Source organism: Pan paniscus, chromosome 7, assembly GCF_029289425.2.
Source record: "Pan paniscus chromosome 7, NHGRI_mPanPan1-v2.0_pri, whole genome shotgun sequence".
In the NCBI taxonomy this organism is placed as follows: Eukaryota; Metazoa; Chordata; class Mammalia; order Primates; family Hominidae; genus Pan; species Pan paniscus.
Window position 1 is genome coordinate 57834170 of NC_073256.2, and position 21852 is coordinate 57856021.

Here is a 21852-nt window from a genome sequence, read left to right on the forward strand (position 1 = left end):
TAGTGTCAGGGCTAAGCATGTAAGTATGATTTTGTGGTGGCAGGTAGCTGGTTGTTATATAGATTTGATTAGATATTTGCTTAATAGTGTTGGGGGGCTACGCATGTAAGTATGATTTTGTGGTGGCAGGTAATGGTCTTCCCTTTCCATGTTTTGCTTTCCCTTAAGGACCTGTTATAAGGTAGGTGTGGTGGTAGCAAATTCCCTTAGCATTGACTTGTTTGAAAAAGATTTTATTTTTCCTCTGCTTATGAAGCTTAGTTTGGCTGGATATACAGTTTTTGGTTGAAATTTCCTTTCTTTAAGGTTGCTGAATATAGGTCCCCAATCTCTTCAGACTTGTAAGGTTTCTGCAGAAAATTCTGCTGCTAGCCTGTTGGGGTTCCCTTTGTAGGTGACTTGCCCCTTCTCCCAAGCTGCCTTTAAGATTTATTCTTTCACATTGCCTTTGGAGAATCTGATGACTATGTGTCTTGGGGATGGTCATCTTGTATGGTATCTCACAGAGGTTCCCTGAATATCCTGAATTTGCATGTCAACATCTCTAGTGAGGTTGGGAAAATTTTTGTGGAAATATTCTCCAATATGTTTTCCGATTTGCTTGCTTTCTCTTCATCTGTTTCAGGAATGCCAGCGAGTCCCAGGTTTGGTCTCTACGTAATCACATATTGCTCTGATATTTTGTTCATTTAAAAAATTATTTTTTCTTTTTTTCTAGTCTGCCTGTGTTGTTTCAAAGAAATGGTCTTCAAGCTCTGAGATTCTTTCCTCAGCATGGTCTATTCTGTTATAATGCTTTCAGTTGCTTTATGAAATTCCTGTAGTGAATTTCTCATTCCCAGAAGTTCGGTTTATTTTTCTCTTAAAATGGCTATGTCATCTTTTAACTCTTCGACCATGTTGCTGTGTTCCTTGGCTTGAGTTTCGACCTTCTGTATGTCGATGAGCTTCCTTGCTATCCAGAATTAGTATTATATGTCTGTCATTATAGCCATTTCAGTCTGGTTAAGAACAATAGCTGGAGAGGTATTGTGGTTGTTTGGTGTTAAAAAGACACTGTGTCTTTTTGAGTTGTCAGAGTTCTTGCATTGGTTCTTTCTCATTTGTGTGGGCTGATGTTCCCTTAATCTTTGAAATTGCTGTCTTTTGTATGGAGCTTTCTGCTTTTACATTCTCTGATACCTTAAGGGTTTCACTGTGGTATAAGTTAGGCTTAGGCAATTGGCTTCATTTCTGGATGCTTTCAGGGGGCCAAGGCTCAAATTAGCATTCCTGGGGTATGTGCTCTATCCCTGGGGGGTTGGGACCTGGCCTGTTTCTTTGTTCTCTGTCCACTTAAGGTTAAACCCCTGTTGCACTGGAGAGGCCAAGGTATTTCCAGTCTGCTGGCAACAACCCTCCAATGGGGGCTGCCAGCAAAAGCACTGGGGTGGGCCAGTGGTGGGTCCATGTATATGTGCATGCAGGCAGGGTAGGTGGGGGTTCCCCCATTTGTGCATGCTGGCAGGGTGGTGAGGGTTCTGTGTGCCCATGCGTACTGGTGAGGGGGTGGAGAGAGGCTGTGCTGGTGGGGAAAGGCTGCAGGCTGGTATCCCAGACTACTACTAATCTGCTTCTGTCACTACAGTTTACAGTTCCTTTTCTAGAATTTTATATAAATGAAATCATATGATTGTATGTACTTTGTCTGTATTATTTACATCACCATAATTATTTTGATATTTATACATGCTTTTGTGTGTGTCAATAGTTTGTTCCTTTTTATTGCTGAGAACTACTCAGCTGTATGAATATACCTTAATTTTTAAAAATCTATTTATCTGTTGATGAATATTTGGGTTATTTCCAGTTTATAGGTGTTATAAATGAAGCTGTTGTGAACCGCTGGAAACAAATGCTCAGTGCCGCAAAGAAGAACCAGCACTGAGACAAAGGATCTCTCAGCAAGGCAAATTTACTTCTGCAGAAGGGTGCTTCTCATAGTTCTGGTTGCCATGAGAGCACCCCAAACAGAGGAAAGCAGGGGTTTTTATTTCTAACACAGCTTGTCCCTGCTACTGTGTCATGCCTCCATTGGCTGGAGTTGGACTGCACAATCTAAGCTGAGCCTGGTTGGCTAACTTGAAAAGTGCAGGAATGCGGTTACACTGGTGGGAAGGTGGGAAGATCAGTTTCGGCAGGAGTAGCCATTGCAATGGGAAAGGTAATTTACAGAGTGGGTAGCAGATGTAGAATGTGGGCTCTATAGATAAAGACTGGCAGGAAGGTTGTTTACCAGGGCAGGCGGACACAGTGAGTAAAGAAGTCTGGCCTTGAAAGCAGGGTACAAAGGACAAGCAAACTTAAGCAAACTAAATCTTTGAAGAAGAATTTCTTACTGTATTTAACATGAACATTCAGGTACAAGTCTCTATGTGAATATATGCTTTCCTTCTCTTGGTTAATACCCAGGAATAGAATAATTGGGTAATAAAGTAAGTGTATGTTTAAATTCTAAAGAAACAGCTATGTTTTCCAAAGTGGTTTTGTCATCTTGTATTCCAGCCACTAGTGTATGAGAGTTGTAGTTTCTCCACATTCTTGTCAATATGTGGTCTCATTTTTTTTAACTTTACCAATTCTGATACTGTGTAGTGGTATCTCATTATAATTTGAATTTCTCTAATGGTTAATCATGTTGACAATTGTTTCATATGGTTATTTGCCATCTGTATACCTTCTCTGTAGAAATGTCTATTCAAATTATGGGTTATTTTCCTTTTTATCATATTTTTCAAATCTTTTGATCATTTTTGAAATGGGTTTGTTGTATTTCGAGTGTTCTGAATATAAGTCCATCATTATATATGTAATTTGCAAACATGTTATCTCAGTCTAAGGCTTGTCTTCTAATACTTTTAGCAATCTTTAGAGCAAATGTTTTAAATGTGTAATAAAACCAGTGTATCAATTTCTTTTTTTATAGATCATAATTTTGGTGCTGTAGCTAAGAATAATTGCCTAACCCAAGTTCACAGATTTTCTCCTATGATTTCTTCTAAAAGTTTCAAAGTTTTAGGTTTTGCCTTTAGATCTATATCTAATTTGAATTTTTGTATATGTTAAGAAGTATGGAAATAGTATATTTTGTACAAAAATTTTTAATTATTCTTACACCATTGATTTTAAACTTTGTTAAGTAGGATCAGAATAGTCACCCATAAAAAGACAGTACCCTTCTGAGTAACTCTATCCATCTTACTCTGAATTACCATATATTTAACTCAGGTAGTGGGAACTCAAACTATTCCTGTCTTTCTGTGAGCACAAGAAATTATTCCCTTTGTTCATTTTGGATAAATGGTTTTACTCTGGCTCAGGCAGTTCCCTCACTGGCAAACATTTATCAGTACTCTGCAGAAGATGCAAGGGGCGAGGGAGGGGGTCTTCCGCCAATCTCAGCATTCCTTCTAAGCATTTTCTTTTTTTCTGTGGTGTTCTGCCCTGTGAACCCTAGCTGCCTTGCCCTTCCTAGGCCCCCCATTCTATCACCTCAACTCAGAGAGACTGCTGGGATTTGCCTCAGTTTCCCTCATTGCATTACAGCCTGAAAACTCTCTCTAGGCAGTAAGAAGAGTCAATCATAGAGCTCACCTTGTTTCCTTCTCTCAAAGTTCGCTGTACTGCACTGTCTAGTAGCCAATGTGTGAAATCAATTGTTTTATACATTTTGTCTGTATTTTTAGACATTCTGGCAGGAGGGTAAATTTAGTCTTACCCCATCTTGGCCAGAATTAGAAGTATGCTTTTAGTATTTGCAACTTTCACATATTTTTAATCTCTGTGTCTCACATTCTGATTAATTTTCTTAGTTTACTCTTTCATTTCTCTAATTTTTCTTTCCTCTCTGTCCTGTTTTAGACTTATGGATTCTATTCCTGCAAAGATCTCTATGAGGAGTCTAAATATTCTCAGATTAAAGCGTTTTTAAAGCAAATCATTTGTAGCTCTTGCTGCGTGAAGTCATGTTTTAGTGTACTGTTGACATTAACTCTTAGTGGTTTGTAATGGTAGACTCTTTTATCTTCAGTGTCTTTGATGTTTCCCATGAGAATTCTGTGTGTGCTGTGTTATAGAGACATATATGTAAGTTGTTGTATTAGTCCGTTTTCATAGTGCTATACAGAACTGCCCAAGACTGGGTAATCTATAAAGGAAAGAGGTTTAATTGACTCACAGTTTAGCATGGCTGGGAAGGCCTCAGGAAACCTGCAATCATGGCAGAAGGCGAAGGGGAAGCAAGGCACCTTCTTCACAAGGCAGCAGGAGGGAGAAGTGCTGAGCGGAGGGGCAAGAACCTCTTATAAAACCGTCAGATCTCATGAGAACTCATTCACTATCACGAGAAAGGCATGGGGGAAACCACTACCGTGATTCAATTACTTCCACCTGGTCTTTCTCTTGACACATGGGGATTATGGGGATTACAATTTAAGATGAGATTTGGGTGGGGACAGGAAGCCTAACCATACCAGTTGTTTAATTTTTCCTTTCTTAAAGAAAAAATATTTTTAAAAATTTGCCATGCATGGTGTTCAAGAATTTGTGGGAGTGTGAACTGGGGTCCTGAAACTGCACTTTTATGACACTTGGGAGCCCTACTTCTCTTCTTGATGCATTTTTCTCTCTATTTATGCATATTTCCCTCTTGCATTCCAAAAGCCACTGGTCAGAAATTTTATTATTCCTGTTTCATGGGTGAGATGTCTCCTTCTGGCTCCTGGTTTAGTTAAAGAGTTCACTTATAGCATCTCTGCATCCGAAGGCCTGAGGCTTCAGCTCCTTCTAAGGCAGTGCTACTAAATCTCTGGCCTCAGAGTTAGTCTTTTCTTTAAAAATGAATAAAAAACCAAAAGTTGGATTATGAAGGTCAGAATCAGACATTCAAGGTCAAATCTAGATTCTGTGTTTAGAAGGGATCAGAAAAAGCAAATTTGGGTGTTTTTGATACTCTCCTCATTGCAGGATTTGAAATGTGCCCTTCTTATGGATGAGGTATATGGGTAAATAAAAATGTTATTTATTTGCATCTGTGTTCATTAACCTTTGGACAATATTTTATTTTTTAATAATTAGTCTTATAAGGAGATAATACTGATTATAAAATGGACTGATTTTAATTCATGAAGTTGGCAAGTTTTCTAAGTACTAACATGAGACATTTTCAATTTTTTTTTAGATCTAAATCGGAAGGTAGCACACAGACATATGCCAGCCAGTAAGTAGTTTAGAAGGTGTTTTTAAGATACATGTTGAAAATTAAGAGTTAATTGATAATTCACAATTTATTTCCAAATTTTTTTTGAACATCAATTGGTAAAGCAATGCACTGAAATCCAGACTGCTAATGTATAGTCTAATTTAGTTTCTAATAAATTAGTCCTTTCTTCATTTAATAAATGTTTACTGGAAGTCTCTTCTGAGGAAACAGGGAATAAAATAGCTGATTCTAAAATGAGATAGGACATGTATAATTAGTAAAGAAAAAGAATGTATAGGGCCTAGAAGTTACCCAGCTTGTGTTATAGAGGCACGTGCTGTATAATAATGTTTTGGTAAATGATAAACCACATGTATGATGGTGGTTCCATAAGATTATAATGAAGGTGAAAAATTCCTGTAGCCTAGCGATGTTGTAGCCATCACAACATCAGAGAGCAATGCATTACTCACTGGTTTGTGGTGATGCTGGTGTAAGCAAACCTACTGCACAAAGCAAAATATGCGGAATTCTCATGAGACAATCGATGCTACTTAACCTTACAAAAAAAAAAAAAAGCCACTAAAGGTGGTAATGCCAACAGCCAAAGAAATCTAAAGAAATACAGGTAATTGAAAAACCTCAAAAAAAATGCTTAGGATCTGCATAGAGGTTAAAAAACAAATATAATCCATTAAACAAGAAATAAAGGAGCTGAAAAAAGATTTTCTTATTTTTAAATTGTTTAGGGAAATCACTGAGAATACAACATAAACAGAATAATAACATATAAAAGACCAGTTAAGAAACAAAAGAATTCAGAGACAGAAAATTTAGAGTGGGGAAGAGTCAATATTTGAAGAAATAAGGTCTTGGACTTTTACAAAATTGAAGATGGGTAGTTAAGTGTCTTGACACTGAAAGAGAATATGGAGTCCACTTCACAGACTGTTAGAAAATAGTGAGAACTGAAGTTATGGTTAAAAAATATGAATAGGGGCTGTGTGTGTTGGGTCATGCCTGTAATCCCAGCACTTTAGGAGGCTGAGGTGTGAGGAGCACCTGAAAAATTAAAAATTAAAAAAATAGCCAGGCATGGTGGCATGAGCCTGTGGTCCCAGCTACTTGGGAGGCTGAGGTGGGAGGATTCATTTAGCTTAGGAGTTCAAGACTGCAGTGAGCCATGATCGCCAGTGAGCTCCAGAAAAAAAAAAAAAAAAAAAAAAAGAAAGAAAGCAAAAGAAATAAAAGAAACATAAGTAGTATGAATAGGGACAAAATGCAATTTATTGATGATTAAAAGAACAGAACAATTAGGTCAATGTAATTAGCTCTCCCCAACCCATAATTATTGTAGAAATTTATACATCTAGATTCATGACTTCTGTCACAATCTATAAAATTCCATCCATTTGTTTGTTTACCCAAGCAGTACACTAATTCAGTCATGAGTCACTTAACACAAAGATACGTTCTTCTGAGAAATGCACTGTTAGGTGATTGTGTTATTGTGCGAACATCACAGAGTGTACTTAAAAAAACCTAGATTGTATAGCCTATTATGTACCTAGGTTATATCCTATAACCTTATATATATAAGCCTGTACAGCATCTTATGGTATGGAATACTATAAGCAACTGTAACTGATTAAGTATGTATTGAAACATAGAAAAGGTACTCTAAAAATAATATAAAAGATAAAAAATGATATGTCTGTATAGGGCACTTACAATGAATGGAACTTGCAGGACTGGAAGTTGCTCCGGGTGAGTCAGTGAGTGAGTGGTGAGTGAATGTGCAGGCCTAGGGCATTACTGAGTCCTACTATAAACTGTATAAACACTGTGCACTTAGGCTACACTAAATTTACTTAAAAATTTATTTCTTCAATAATAAATTAACCTTACGTTTTACTATAACTTTTAAAATTGATACACTTTTTAATTTTATAAAACTTTTTGACTCTTGTAATAACACTTAGCTCAAAAACAAACACATTGTACAAATTCTTTATATCTTTATCGGCTTTTTTGTCTTAATTTTTTTTTCTTTTTAAAATTTTTGGTAAAAACTAAGACACAAACACATTTGCCTTGGCCTATGCAGGGTCAAGACAGCCAATATCACTGTCTTCCATCTCCACATCTTGTCCTGCTGGGAGGTCTTCAGAATCAATGACATACCTAGAGCTGTCATTGGCCAGGATAACAATGCCACCTTCTGGATTCGTCTTGAAGGACCTGCTTGAAGTTGTTTCACAGTTAACTTTTTTTTCTTTAAATAAGCAAAAGGAGTACGCTCTAAAATAATGATAAAAAGGACAGTATAGGCCTGGCGTGGTGGCTCACTCCTGTAATCCCAGCACTTTGGGAGGCTGAGGCGGGCGGATCACCTGAGGTCAGGAGTTCGAAACTAGCCTAGCCAACATGGTGAAACCCCGTCTCTACTAAAAATACAAAAATAAATAAATAAATAAATAAATAAATAAATAAATAAAATTAGCCAGGCGTGGTGGCACGTGCCTGTAATCCCAGCTACTCAGGAGGGTGAGGCAGGAGAATCGCTTGAGCCCAGGATGCAGAGGTTGCAGTGAGACAAGATCTCGACATTGCACTCCAGCCTGGGAGACAGAGCAAGACTCCACCTCAAAAAACAAACAAACAAACAAACAAAAGGATAGGATAGTAAACACATAAACCAAAACCAGTTATTATTATCATTATCATGTATTTTGTACTGTACATAATTGTATGTGATGTACTTTCATATGACTGGCAGCACTGTAGGTTTAGATGCTTCTGAAGTTATTCAGCCTCAGCTCCTGTTTAACCTGTGAGCTCTCAGTTTTATTGTTTTTATTGGCAACAGGAGAAGTCTTTCCTTGCTGTGAGCTTCAGTTGTGTATCAAATGTTTGTGTGTGTGATTTTTTTTTTTTTCAGCACTCCTCTATGCGAGGAATGGAAAGGGAAAATTGTTTTGCCAGCTCACTCTGCTAGATTGCTTAGGAGGCAGCATAGGTTTTAATTTACAAAATACTTTTTTTAAACAATAAATAAAAAGCCAAAAGTTGGGGTATGAAGGTGAGAATCATTCAAAGTCAAACCTATGTTCTATGTTTAGAAATAGCTAATCTGTGTTTTTTCTGAACGGATCTATATTCTATGTTCAGAAAAAGCAAATCTGTGTTTTTTGGATACTCTCCTCATTGCAGGATTTGAAATGTGCCCTTCTTGTGGATGAGGTATATGGGTAGATGAAAATGTTATTTATTTGCATCTATGTTCAGTGACCTTTGGACATCATTTTATTTATTAGTAATTAGTCTTTTAAAGAGATAATACTAATTATAAAATGGCCTGATTTTCATTCATGAAGTTGGCAAGTTTTCTTAGTACTAACTTGAGACATTGCTTTCAATTTTTTTTTAGATCCAGCTCAGAAGGCAGCACTCAGACATATGCCAGCCAGTAAGTAGTTTAGAAGGTGTTTTTAAGATACATGTTGAAAATTAAGAATTTATTGATAATTCACAATTTATTTCTAAATATTTTTGAACAATGTCAATTGGTAAAGCAATGCACTAAAATCCAGACTGCTAATATACAGTCGAATTTAGTTTCTAATAAATCAGTCATTTCTTTATTTAATAAATGTTTACTGGAGGTCTCTTTTGAGGAAACAAGGAATAAAATAGCTGATTCTAAAATGAGATAGGACATGTATAATTAGTAAAGAAAAAGAATGTATAGGGCCTAGAAGTTACCCAGCTGGTGTTACAGAGAGAGCCATGTGCTTCATAACAATGTTTTGGTAAATGAGAAACCACATGTATGATGGTGGTTCCATAAGATTATAATGAAGGTGAAAATTCCTACAGCCTAGTGATGTTGTAGCCATCACAACATCAGAGAGCAATGCATTACTCACTTGTTTGTGGTGATGCTGGTGTAAACAAACCTACTGTGCTTTGCAGAAGACTCCTTGTGGAGGTCATGTTTTACCCTCCTGTGTGATAAATTTTTACATTAACTGTTACACTGGAATTCATGGGAAGCATGGAGTGGTGTCCTTATCCTATACGTGTAAAGAATTAAGGCTCCTGTTTCTCTGTGTGATGATTTTTCCATCCAAATTCCTAAGCCAATTTAAGTGCTCCGGGTTCCCGTGCCTCCTGGTGTTCATTTTTCATCTCTACTTCTGAAGCAATTTCCCTGATGCATCTCTGTGTCTAGTGGCCACAGCTTTTACTATCCCCATTTCATGGGTGGTACAGCCTTTCAGGGCTTCCAGGTTTAGAGAAGGAGGTCAGCTTCATCTTTCTAGGAAGGCTCAACTCTTGATAAGCTGATGTGGCTTATGAAACTGACTTGTGTACCCCCAAAGTCATTCAGATTTAGTTTGTATTTACCTTTCGCATTTTCAATTCTCTCTCTCTCTGTTACTATCACTAGAAATGGCCTTTTCTTTCATAAAGTTTTAGTAAATAGTATGTGTTGTTTTGCACTATTTCTCTGTGTGTGGTATAGGAGGGGAAATTACCACACCTCCCCATCAGTTCAGTCTTCTTGACATTAGTGTGGATTTTGAATCACAACCTACAGCAATGTATTTATCAACGGATAGACTCTGAAGGCCAGAATCAGGCATTTAAAATAAAGCATGTATTCTGTGCTAGAAAGTAAAAGGAGAAAAACAAATCAGTTTTCTTGTTCCTCTGCTTAGTTGAATATTTGAAATTTAAACTTTTTATGGACATTGTATATGAATAAATAAAAACTTGTTTGCATATGCTAATTTAGTAGTCTTTTGAAATTATTCTTCAGTGGTGATTCTTGGTAGAGAAGAATTAACACAGGTTGTAAAATGATCCGACATTCATTCATTATGGAGGCACATTTGTGTTAAGTATTAACGTGGAAGCATTACTTTTTCGCTTTCTTTTAGAACCAGATCAGAAAGCAGCAGTCAAGCTGATACTAGCAAGTAAGTGAATTAGGAGGCATTTTTTTAATATAATAAGTATATGTTAAAAATTGAGATGAACAAATTGATAATTAACAATTACTTGCTAACTATTAACTGAGTAGCCACAATTAGTAAAGTACTGTACCTTAAAACAACCTATTTGCTGATCTAGTAACTTGCGAGTATTTGTCTAAATAAGACAATATCTTCTTTCCTGCAGTTTAGTTAATATGTGTTGGGAGTTTATTTTTGGGAAACAAAGGAAAACATTTTTGGTGAAATGTTTAAGGAGCTAATTCATAAAAAGGATCTTTTTGTATTCTTTTTCTTGGAGTACACCAAGGGGAAGTTTACTTTTTTATTTGGAGATGGCACAACTAGAATCTAATATATATGTGATGAATAACTGAGTGAATGCTCGCATAGATCACCTGGGAAGAATTTGTTGAAAAAAAAAAAAGCATCACAAAGGAACAAAAATTCCACATCTTTCATTGTTCTCAGTATTACTAGGTCCCTGTCCATTTCCTGAAAGGTGGATGTCTTTTTATAATAATTCAGTAAGTAACTAGTTCCTCACACTCAGCAATTGTGGGTTTTAGGTCCTTCTGCAGATATAAAATGCTTTGAAGTTTTTACTGCTCCCTCTCTGAGTTACAGTTTTTATATACATTTATAGGGGGCTAGTGTTATTCTTTCTAGGTTGCTCCAAGCCCACTGCTGTTCCCAAACACATCCAAATCCACAGGACAAACTCTCTAAGCTGCACAACAAGGTTGTATGATTTCTTTTGTTCCAGAAGAAATTTACCTCTTCAATAAGAATGCCTGCGTTGCTCATTTTTAATCTGCCTCATTATTTTTCTTCCTTACAGTGGCACGTTGGAGTCATGAGTTTATCTTTAAAATTTTGATTTTTATTATCATGTCTGTTCTTATTATTGTGAGCAAGGGAGTTACCATATAGGGATCAGGCCCAGCGAGCCTCAGTGACCTTTTTCTCTTATTATATTCTGTCATCTCAGATAATAAAGGCTATGTCTATCTTGCTCAGCATTGTATAGCTAGCATGTAGCAGAGTGCTCGGCTCGTATTATAAGTGATCAATAAATATTTGTTGAAGGAATGAATGAATGACTACCTTTGATCTTCACACAGAGGCAACCAAACCAACAAAAACAGAAACACAAAGGTACATAGACAAATCTATATACATGTGTTCACATGCATGCATGCACACACATTCATATATCCATGATGATGTTGTCGCTTCCTCCATTTCTTCTTCGCTCAATATAACATCTCTCACCCTGAAACCCTGTTAACATAATTCATCTCTCCCAGGGTTATTTACCTCCATTCAGTGAGGGGTGATAGCATCACCCATAGGAAAATGTACATTTCAATAGACATCGTTTAATTTGCAATGTTAAACCACTGGTCTAGCCTTCTGGCTTACCGTGCACCAGGGAATCATTTTAGAATAACTATTCATTTGAATTTTAGTAACATCATTTGACATGGTGGCTGTGCTTTAGTGATATAACATCCACCATAGTTTTCATGTCATTTATCTTTGGAGTAACCTTTAACTGGTGGGAAGTTGAAGCCAAAGAAAGCAGAGAGATGGAATGAATTCCAGTGAAGCAGGATATTTCCCTGACCCCTTCAGGGGACTCATGACAGGGGTGCCTCGTTTACTCAGCCTCCTGACTCCTTATCGGAGGGAACGCGTGGGTGAACGAGGTGGGAACTGCTGGAGTGCAGGAGCGCTGGAACCAGCCGGCCATTTCAGCCCTGGCTGGGCGGGATCAAACTCCACTCACTGGGACCCACTGCGCTCCACCACTCGGGAGGGAGCATGCAGGTGAGCAGGTGCAGGAGCCACAGCCTGCACTTTTGGGCGCCGGCAGGGGCGAACTCTGTGCAGGCCCTGCAGCGGTATCCAGGCAGGGTGCCTGTGACTCCGAAAACCCCAGAGGGCGTGTTACAGTGCTCTTTTAGCTTGGACAGCTTAAGTATTAACAGCTCAGTAGGCCCTCTGCCTTTTCAAGTGAGGCGGCTGATCTCCACCAGTGAGGGCGAAGGGACAGTGTGACAGCCTTTTGAATCCACACTTGTGGCTCCCAAACTCTTGTCTGGCATCCAGGAAAAATGAGGTTGCATGAATGAATTGAAAGATGATAAATGTGAGGAATTTTATTGAATAATGAAAGTGGCTTTCAGAGGGAAGGGGAGCTGAAAAGGGGATGGGCAGGAAATCTTCCCCTCAAGTCCAGCCACCTCGGGCTGGACTCTTCTCTGAAGTTATGCCATCAAGCTGTCCCTCTGAAGTCTAGCCCCTTCTCTCCGACATCCAGCCATAGTCCCTGACGTCCAGCTGCCTCTCGTCTCTGCCAACTGAGTCTGGGGTCTTTATAGGCACAGAATGGGGAGGGGCAGGGCCATGGGTGGTTTAGGAAAAGGCAACATTTGAGCAGGAAAACAGTGATAGAAATTCTCTCTTTGGATGGTGGTTTCCGGCTTTTCGGCTTGAGGGTGGCGCTTTTGCCAGAGACCCACCCTTTTCTGCCTAGAATTTCTCTGCCACCTGTTCCCATCACCAGTATGGGTCACATTAGTACTACTTTAGTGTAATTATTTTAAATGTCTAAATTCTTTCAGTATTTCCAGTCTTTTCCTAAGCAACAGAAGAATCTTTGACAATTTATCAGCAAACTCTTAACATTACTCTCCCATATTATTGTCATTTGGCTTTTAGCTTCTTCCAGGTTTTTACCTACAGAACCCTACCCTCCATTATTATTATTACTATTATTATAATCATTTTTATATTAAATTAATACCTGCTAAGAGCTTAAAACGTATTTATCAATTGCTTTGCTCTCACTATTTATTGTTGAATCCATTGATTTTTCATTATGGGTTTAGTTTCCTTTTTACAACCCTTTTAGTTTCAGTTTAGTGATTCTGTATTATCAACATTTGTGTTAAATGCCTGAACATGCTTTTTTTATCCACACTGAATTTTGAATGATAGCTTAAATGGTTACTCCTAGCTGAGAAGGACTTTTCTGAAAGCGTTTTGTAATATTCTGTTGTTGTAATGTGCCATGTACTGTCATTGATGAGACCTTAGTTGTCAGTATCATTATTTATTCCCCCCTCAATTAATGTGCTTTTTCTAGGTGGCTTCTAAGTTTTCCTTTTTGTCTTAAATGTTTTGTTATTTTATGATTATATGTTCTGATAGAATTTGTTTTTATTTATCCAGCTCTAGATTCAATATAGTCTTTAGATATCAGGACTCAGGTCATTAAATCTAAAAAATTAATTCAGTCATTATGTCTTCAATTATTGACTCTTTCTCATTCTTTCTCTTTTTTCCATTGGAAATGATTATATTTAGGAGGGTCTTCTCATTTTAGCCTTCATGTTTCTTTCGTCTTCTATTTATTTTTTTTAAGCGGAGTCTCTGTTGCCCAGGCTGGAATGCAGGGGCGCGAGCTCAGCTCACTGCAACTTCCATCTCCTGGGTTCAAGCAATTCTCTGCCTCAGCCTACCAAGTAGCTGGGCTTACAGGCACCTGCCACCACGCCTGGCTAATTTTTGTAGTTTTAGTAGAGACGGGGTTTCACCATCTTGGCCAGGCTCTTCTTGAACTCCTGACCTTGTGATCCACTTGCCTCGGCCTCCCAAAGTACTGTGATTGCAGGCGTGAGCCACCATGCCCGGCCTAGCATCCATGTTTCTTAACTGGGTTCTTCATGTATTACGTCTTTCTACCTCTCTATCTGACATTGTTTCACTTCCTTATATCAGTTTCCAAATCCTCCGTTTTCTTAATAGCTATTTTTTTTTGCCTCAGTCCTGCCTTGATTTGTGTGGAGATCCTAAATATTTCAATTTTGAAGATTTTTATATTATCTGTTGATCTTGATGTGTGAATTTTTGTTTTGCAATTTAGGTTGATAAGCCCACCCTCAAGGGCAGTGATTGTTCTCATGGGAATTCTGCATGCCCTGAGTTGTAGAGGCATGCATTGGGAGGATGAGAGTATTTCAGGTTTGCCTCTCCTGGAGCATGAATGTTGTAATGTTTTCCATGCTTGCTCTTTCAGATTTGCGAGTAGTGGAACTGAGCAGCTGAGGTCTGCACTGCGTGGTGCAGGCCTGTGATTTCTGCATCTCTAGATGATCCTTTTCTTTTCACTTGCCTGAGAAAATTTGCTAGTTGTGTTCTGAAGTGCAGTGGTCATAGCTTTTAATATTTCCATTAAAGACTACCAGGCTTGGGAAACCGCTCCATTGCAGCTTTCTAACACGTAAAGATCCATGCCCTCAACTCCTTCCAAGCTAGGGTTATGAAAACCACATCTTTTAGGGTATAAGTAATTCAGCTTTAGCTCTTGTTTTCCCTCTGAGCTTCTAATTTATTTTTTTTTTAAATGGTAGAAGGAAAACCCTTTGTGACTGTCAATCTTAGTTATGCATACGTTTTTTGTTTTCTTCAGCTTTTCTCTATGTATCTAATAGAAAGGATAAGTTTTCCTATTTGTCCAGTCTGCCAAACTGGTCAGAAGTAAATGTAAGTTTTAATTTACAAACTGCTGCAATTTATATATTAACAAATACAAAACTAACTTGGAGGCTGAAGAACAGGTTTAGACATTTACAGTTAAATTTACATTAACTTCGAAGTAATTTGAAAAACCTCTGCTATCTTGATACTCTTGATTCTCTACTAGAGAATTTACATTTTGTACTATATGTTGCATTTGGTGTTTGAGTAAAAAAGAATGCTATTTATTTGCATGCCCCAAATATTTAAATAATTAGTTTTGGTGCTATAAAATGGCCTGTTTTTCATTCTCAAAGTAGGCAAGCTCTTAGTATTAACTTTCAGATATTGTTTTTAATTTATTTTTATTTTTATTTATGTTTATTTTTATTTTTTTGAGACGGAGTCTTGCTCTGTCTCCCAGGCTGGAGTGCAGTGGCGTGATCTTGGCTCACTGCAAGCTCTGCCTCCTGGGTTCACTCCATTCTCCTGCCTCAGTCTCCCGAGTAGCTGGGACTACAGGCGCCCGCCACCACGCCCGGCTAATTTTTTGTATTTTTAGTAGAGACGGGGTCTCATCGTATTAGCCAGGATGGTCTCGATCTCCTGACCTTGTGATCCACTCGCCTCGGCCTCCCAAAGTGCTGGGATTACAGGCATGAGCCACCGCGCCTGGCCAATTTATTTTTAATAATAGATATTTAATATATATTGTTTTTAATTTATTTTTAGATCCAAATCAGAAGATAGTGCTGAAGCATATACTAGCAGGTAAGCAGGATAGAAAGTGTTACTTATAAATAAGTATGTTGAAAATTCAGAATGAAAAAGTTGATAATTCACAAATAATTGCTCAACATTTTTTGAGCAGCCACAATCGATAAAGTCCACACCAAACCCAACTTATTAATATTTCCCATTCTACAAGCATTAATTAATTCCATTAATCTTTTTTCTTCAGTTGACTAAATTTTTGTTGATTGCCTACTCTTGTGGTACATAAGAAATAAGCTAGTGAAATTTAATAAGAGACAAATATTTATGATTACTTTGTGAAACTAAATCATAAGCTGAACATTTTGCATCCTTTATTCTGGGATACACAAAGGGGAAATAGTACTTTTTCAGGTTGCATTTACACCCCCAAAAACTCAATGTGAACAACTGAGCGAATGATTATTTCCACTTAGGAAGAGTTTAGGAGACAGTATCATAAACACACTAAAATTCTACATTTCCCACAGATCCTCAATGTCCCACACCTATGTTAACAAGGGTTCTCTGAACTCGTTTAGAGAAGCTTTTGGTTTCCTACACCCCACAGTTGTGGCTTTGTGATCCTTCTGAAGTTATCAAATATTTACTGCTATGTTCGTCATGGTTTCTCCATTGTAGAGTTTTCATTTTCTTATATTGCCTAGTATTTTTCCTTAAAGTGACCTCTTTGAGTTACATTCAACCCACTGCTATTCCAAAATATCCTTTATACACACAGATTAAATTTTCTAGGCTACACCACAACATTATATGGTTTGTATTTTCCCCAATGAAGGCACCCCATCCATTAGGAAAGCTACAGTATTTCTGTCTCCTTTATCCTTTCTGTTGTTCTTGGATGTCTCCTAACATAAGCACCCTTTTACAGTCATCAGTTACTTTCTCTAAGCTATGTTTGAGAAAAAAGCTGATTTTCTTTGTTGTCTCCACTCTCCGTCACTGTCACCAAGGGAGTTGTGATAGAGTGCTCAAACACTGCAATTCTCCCGATCTTCTGCTCACCTAGAAGCATTACTCTCCTTTTAGGCTCTGAAATCACTTGAGGGTCAAGTCCATGTTTATTTTCCTTACCTATTTATAGGTAGCATCTTGCAGGGTTAATGCTCAATAAATACTTGCTTAACGAATGAGTGGTTACTCTTGAAGTTCACATATGCACATATAATTCTTAGTGGTGTAACTACTCTAATTGTCCCCTTACATTATCTCTCCTCATAAAATATGCCATAATCATATCATAATCATCCTTTTTAAAAGTAATAAATTCAACTAGATTGAGGGATAGACAAGGGCATCATCTATAGGGTAATATACACTGGATTTGGGGAGTATAATTTGGAATGTTAACCCATTATTCTAACTTTGTGTTTAGCATACCCAGAAAGGTATTTGGTGATTATTCTTTCACTTAAACTTAGTAAGCTAAGCAGACATAGTTGCTGTCCTTTACTGTTAGAGCATTTACTGTATTTTCTTGTATTTCTGTTCCTTTTACATTTATATTTTTAGTATTTTTGTTGCCGTTGGGAAGCCAGTGGGAGATGTTGGTAGAGCCAATTCCTTGGGTAAACATAATGAAACAATATATTTTTTTAAGCCAGAAATCTAATGGGTGTACATTTCAGTAGACTCATACGTCTATAAATACAGATCTTTTTATTGGTTTGGGAGATAACTAATTATATTAAATAAGAATGTTTCATAGTCAGAGTAGTAGGAAAAATCAACAGTAAGTTTTGAAGATATAAAATAGCAAAGGTAGGGAAAGGACCAGAGAAGTAAAATTGTGCATTATCACTGAATACTCTCACTTACATTGTATTATCTTCTCTGTGAATTAATCTTGATTAATTTGTCTTCAGTTCATTCTTTTTCTCCCCCATTCTTTTAATTAGGGGATTAGAAATAAGGAATCTGTGTATATAAAAATGGAAAAGACTGGGTGTGGTGGCTCACATTACAAAATGCTGTAATCCCAGCATTTTGGGAAGCCAAGGTGGGAGGACTGCTTGAGGTCAGGAGTTCAAGACCAGCCTGGGCAGCAAAGTGAAATCCCATTTCTACAAAGAAATATAAAAATTTTGCTGGGCATGTTGGTGTATGCTTGTAGCCTTAGATATTTGGGAGGCTGAGGCAGGAGGACATTTGAGCCCCCAGGAGGTTGAGGCTGTCGTGGGCCACAGTCATATTACTGCCCTCTAACCTGAGTGGCAAAGTGAAACTCCATCTCTAAAAAAAAAAAAAAATGGAAAAGAGGTAGAAATTTGGCAAATATTTCTTTTTTAGTACAACTTTGAACGGAAAGAGGAAGAAATTGCCATAACAAATAAATACAACATAACTTTGACAGGTTGTATTATATCAGCCTAAAAATGTTATTTCCTTATTTCCTTAGATCCAAATCACAGGAAAGTACCCAAACACAAAGCAGTAGGTAAGTATATTAGAAGGTGTTTCTTAAAATGAATACATGTATGAAATTAAAATAAAACTCATAATCCACTATTAATTCCTAAGTATGGATTGGGTAGATGAATTGGTAAAGTACTGCACCAATAAATAACCTATCTTTCTTTTATTTATTTATTATTTTTTTTAAGACAGAGTCTTGCTCTGTCGACCAGGCTGGAGTGCAATGGTGCGATCTCAGCTCACTGCAACCTCAGCCTCCCGCGTTCAAGCGATTCTCCTGCCTCAGCCTCCTGAGTAGCTGGGATTACAGGCGTGTGCCGCCATGCCCGCCTAATTTTTGTATTTTTAGTACAGACAGGATTTTGCCATGTTGGCCAGGCTGGTCTTGAACTCCTAACCTCAGGTGATCTGCCCCCCTCAGCCTCCCAAAGTGCTGGGATTACAGGCGTGAGCCATCATGTCCAGCCTAAATGACCTAGCTTCAAATGACCAATCTTTATTAATCTTGTTACTAATGAGTATTTAAATAACTTAGTCTGTTTTTTTTCAGTTTAGTAAAGTTCTCTTAAGTTTATTGAGAACTTGCTGTTGTTGATAGAATAGAATTAAAGAGTTGTACCTACAAGATGTAAGATCTGTAAATTTGTTTATAAAACAAATCTGTAATCAAGACCATTTTATTCATTAGGCAGCATAGGCTATAATGCTTCAGGTCTACGAATTTTCAAAGACCAAAAGGCCAAAATACTGTTACACACACACACACACGTACACACACACACACACACACGTACACACACACACACACACGGAGTAATTGGCTGCAAGGTATGAAAAAAGGAAAATTAATGTGAACTTAAATTTCTAAAACATGTAAAGACATTAACTTAATTGTTAAATTCATAAACATTTCATTTTATATGAAAAAATTTTAATTTTTTCATTTGCAAGTACTTCTGATTAAATATGATGGTTCCTCAGAAATCAAAGAAAAGCATAAAGTAAATAAGTGGCTCATGGTTAAATAATTTCACAGGCAAAATTGTAAACATCCTTTCAATAATTCTTTTTTTCGTGCCACATGAATTTTCCACTTGGCAATACCCCAGCTGCTTGTACAGTGGGAGGGAGTTTGCTGTCAGTACTTTGAGCACGTGTTTTTTGTTCTCTTCCACAGTAACTAGTGATTCCTTCAGAAGGCAACGGATAACATCGGGAGTCTCGCTAAGAAATGAAAATTCTGTCTTTCCTTCCGTGGTCACAGCTGAAAGAAACAATAAATTGAGTGTGGATCAATTTGCATGCCAGCGTGTTCATTTTTTTTCTTCTCTTTCCTTTACCCCCGGGGACTACAGTTTTGCAGGTGCAGGGCCCTTAATTAAAAACAGTCTTCCAAACTCATCTCAGCTGTCCCCATTCCCACCTGACTCCGCATGAGCTCTTCTCATTGTCTTCTCTGCAGCTCTTCCATGACTCCTGCCCCTGTGCCCCCTGCCCCATGCCACCCCCTCTGATGTACTGCCTGGGGCCCCAGATACATCACCTACTCAATCTTACCCATGACAGGATCTGGGCAGTGTACTGTGTTCCTCCTTCTGGTCCTTCTCATGGGATTTGGCTGGCTGCACAGAGGTCCGATATATCCAGATATTTGCCCTCCTCATACTCCCCATGACCCCAGCCTGGGTTTCTGAGGGAGGACTGTTTGTTTCAGGGGTTGTAACTTCCCATCCAGGCCTTTCCTTCTATCCCCCACCTTTCTCTTGTCCCTTGGCCAAGTGACCCACAGGGTCAAGCCCAGAAGACAGAGAGGCAGCTTCTGAAGGACCCTTAGGCATGGGTCTTAAAGGCAAATATTAAACCCTTATTAGAGTTTGGTATGAGGCTTGATAAAATGAATTAGAGAAAGGTTCTCTCATTTTCCATTTTCTGAAATAATCTGAAAAACTTGTTTAGATTTTCAGTTAAATGTTTGTCAAAATTCACCAGTGAAGTTCTCTGGGACTGGAGTTTTTTTTTTTTTTTTTTGGCGGGGGGATGATTTTAAATTACAGATTCAATTTATTAAATAGAGAACTATTCAAATTTTCCATTTATTCTTGTGATAGGTTTTTTCAGGCACTGTATTTTTAAAAAAAGTTTATCCATTTTATTTAATGATTAGACTTGTGGCCTAATGTTGTTCATAATATTCTTTTTTATGTCTATAGGATCTATAGTTATGTCCCCTCTTTCATTCCTTGTAATAGTAAGGTTTTTTTTTTCCTCTCATCAGTCTCGTGAAGAGTTTATCTAGTTAATTAATTTAAGAATCTCTCCAGAACCGCTCTTGACTTTGTTATTTTTCTCTGTTACATCTCTGTTTTCTACTTCATTGATTACACATTTTATTAATTTGCTTTTCTTCTACCTTCTTCAGGTGAAAGTTTAGATCAATGATTTTAAATCTTCTTTTCTAATGCATTTAAAGGTGTAAGTTTGTCCTATGTACATTTTTAGCTCCATTCCACATATTTTATGTTGTGTCCTCATTATAGTTCAGGTCAAAATATTTTCAAATTTTTATTTTGATTTCTCTTTTGAGTTATAGATTATGTAGAAGCCTGTTTAAATCCAAATATTGGTATTTTTTTAGCTCACTTTTTCCTTATTGTTTCCTCAATGGTGACCAGAGAATATATTTATATAATCTCAATTTTTTAAAATTATTTTCTTGAGTTGGTTTAGCCTATGATATATTTTGTTGCATGTTCTGTGTGTACTAAATAAGTACATGTGTATTTTGCAGTTGCTGAGTATATAAATGTTAATTAAGTCATTTGTTGACAGTGTTCTTGAAATCTTGTTTTTTCCTCTTGTTCTATCAATTCTTGAGAGAGGTGTGTTGAAAGTGCCAACTATTGTTTTTTATTATTGTTGTTATGTAACTTGTTTTACACACGTTAATTGTATTTCATGTATTTTGGAGTTACATTTTAGTGCATGCATCTTTAGGACTATTATGTTTTCCTAATGAATAGGCTATTTATCATTATGCAATTCTCGTTGTTTCTAGTAATACTCTTAATTTTGAATTCTGATTTTGTGATAGTAGTATTGCCGTGCAGCTTTTTTTTTTATTGGCAGCTTTTTAAAGTTAGCCTTTGCACGGGGTATCTTTTTCATTCTTTTACTTCCATTGCATATTTTCTTATATTTAAGGTGTATCTGATGTACAGAGTATGCAGTTGGTTCTTGTATTTTTTTAAAAATCCAGTCTGACAATGTTTTTAAGTTGGAGTGCTTAAAAGCATTCATATCTGTTTATTTTTGTTTTTAATTGACACATAATAATTGTACATATTTATGGCATAAGTGTGATGTTTCAATATGTATGGACATTTCATAAAAAATAAAATGAGTGTATTTAGCATATTTATCTCCTCATACATTTATCATTTCTTTGCAGTGAGAACATTCAAAATCCTCTCATCTAGCTGTTTGCAAATGCAATTGGTCCTCCATATCTACGGGTTCCACATCCATGGGTTTCCAGGTTTCTGTGTTTTGCCATAAATGACAGATTTCTTTTTTATGGCTGAGTAGTATTCCATTATGTATATATATGACATTTTCTCTATCCTTCCATCCATTGATAAACACTTAGGTTTACTCTACATCTTGGCTATCTTGAATAGTGTTTCAATAAACATAGGAGTGCAGGTGTCTCTTCTTCATTGACTCATTGGTTGTTCAGGAGCATTTTGATTAATTTGCATATATTTGTAAACTTTCCTAGTTTTACACCATCATGGTCAGAAAACATTACTTGACATGATTTCAGTTGTAAATTTGTTAAGACTTGCATTGTGGCCTAATATATTATCTAACCTGGAGAATGTTTTATGTGGTGATAAG

The 21852-nt window shown here is 37.1% G+C and overlaps 1 protein-coding gene across 7 annotated transcripts in view; it reads left to right on the forward strand.

The window, feature by feature from the left end:
• Positions 1-19251, forward strand: part of ADAM32 (ADAM metallopeptidase domain 32) — a 185350-nt gene extending 166099 nt beyond the window's left edge. For 3 of the 7 annotated variants that reach the window (XM_003830707.6, XM_008956116.4, XM_055116496.2), the window contains 6 exons: positions 5219-5257; positions 8670-8708; positions 10186-10224; positions 15499-15537; positions 17939-17977; positions 19133-19251. In XM_003830707.6, coding sequence (XP_003830755.3) covers positions 5219-5257; positions 8670-8708; positions 10186-10224; positions 15499-15537; positions 17939-17977; positions 19133-19139 — 202 coding nt within the window. In that variant the 3' untranslated portion in view covers positions 19140-19251. The remainder of the gene's footprint in view (positions 1-5218; positions 5258-8669; positions 8709-10185; positions 10225-15498; positions 15538-17938; positions 17978-19132) is intronic. The other 4 variants (XM_055116495.3, XM_055116497.2, XM_055116494.2 and 1 more) reach the window with 3 other exon arrangements.
• Positions 19252-21852: the final 2601 nt, after the last annotated feature.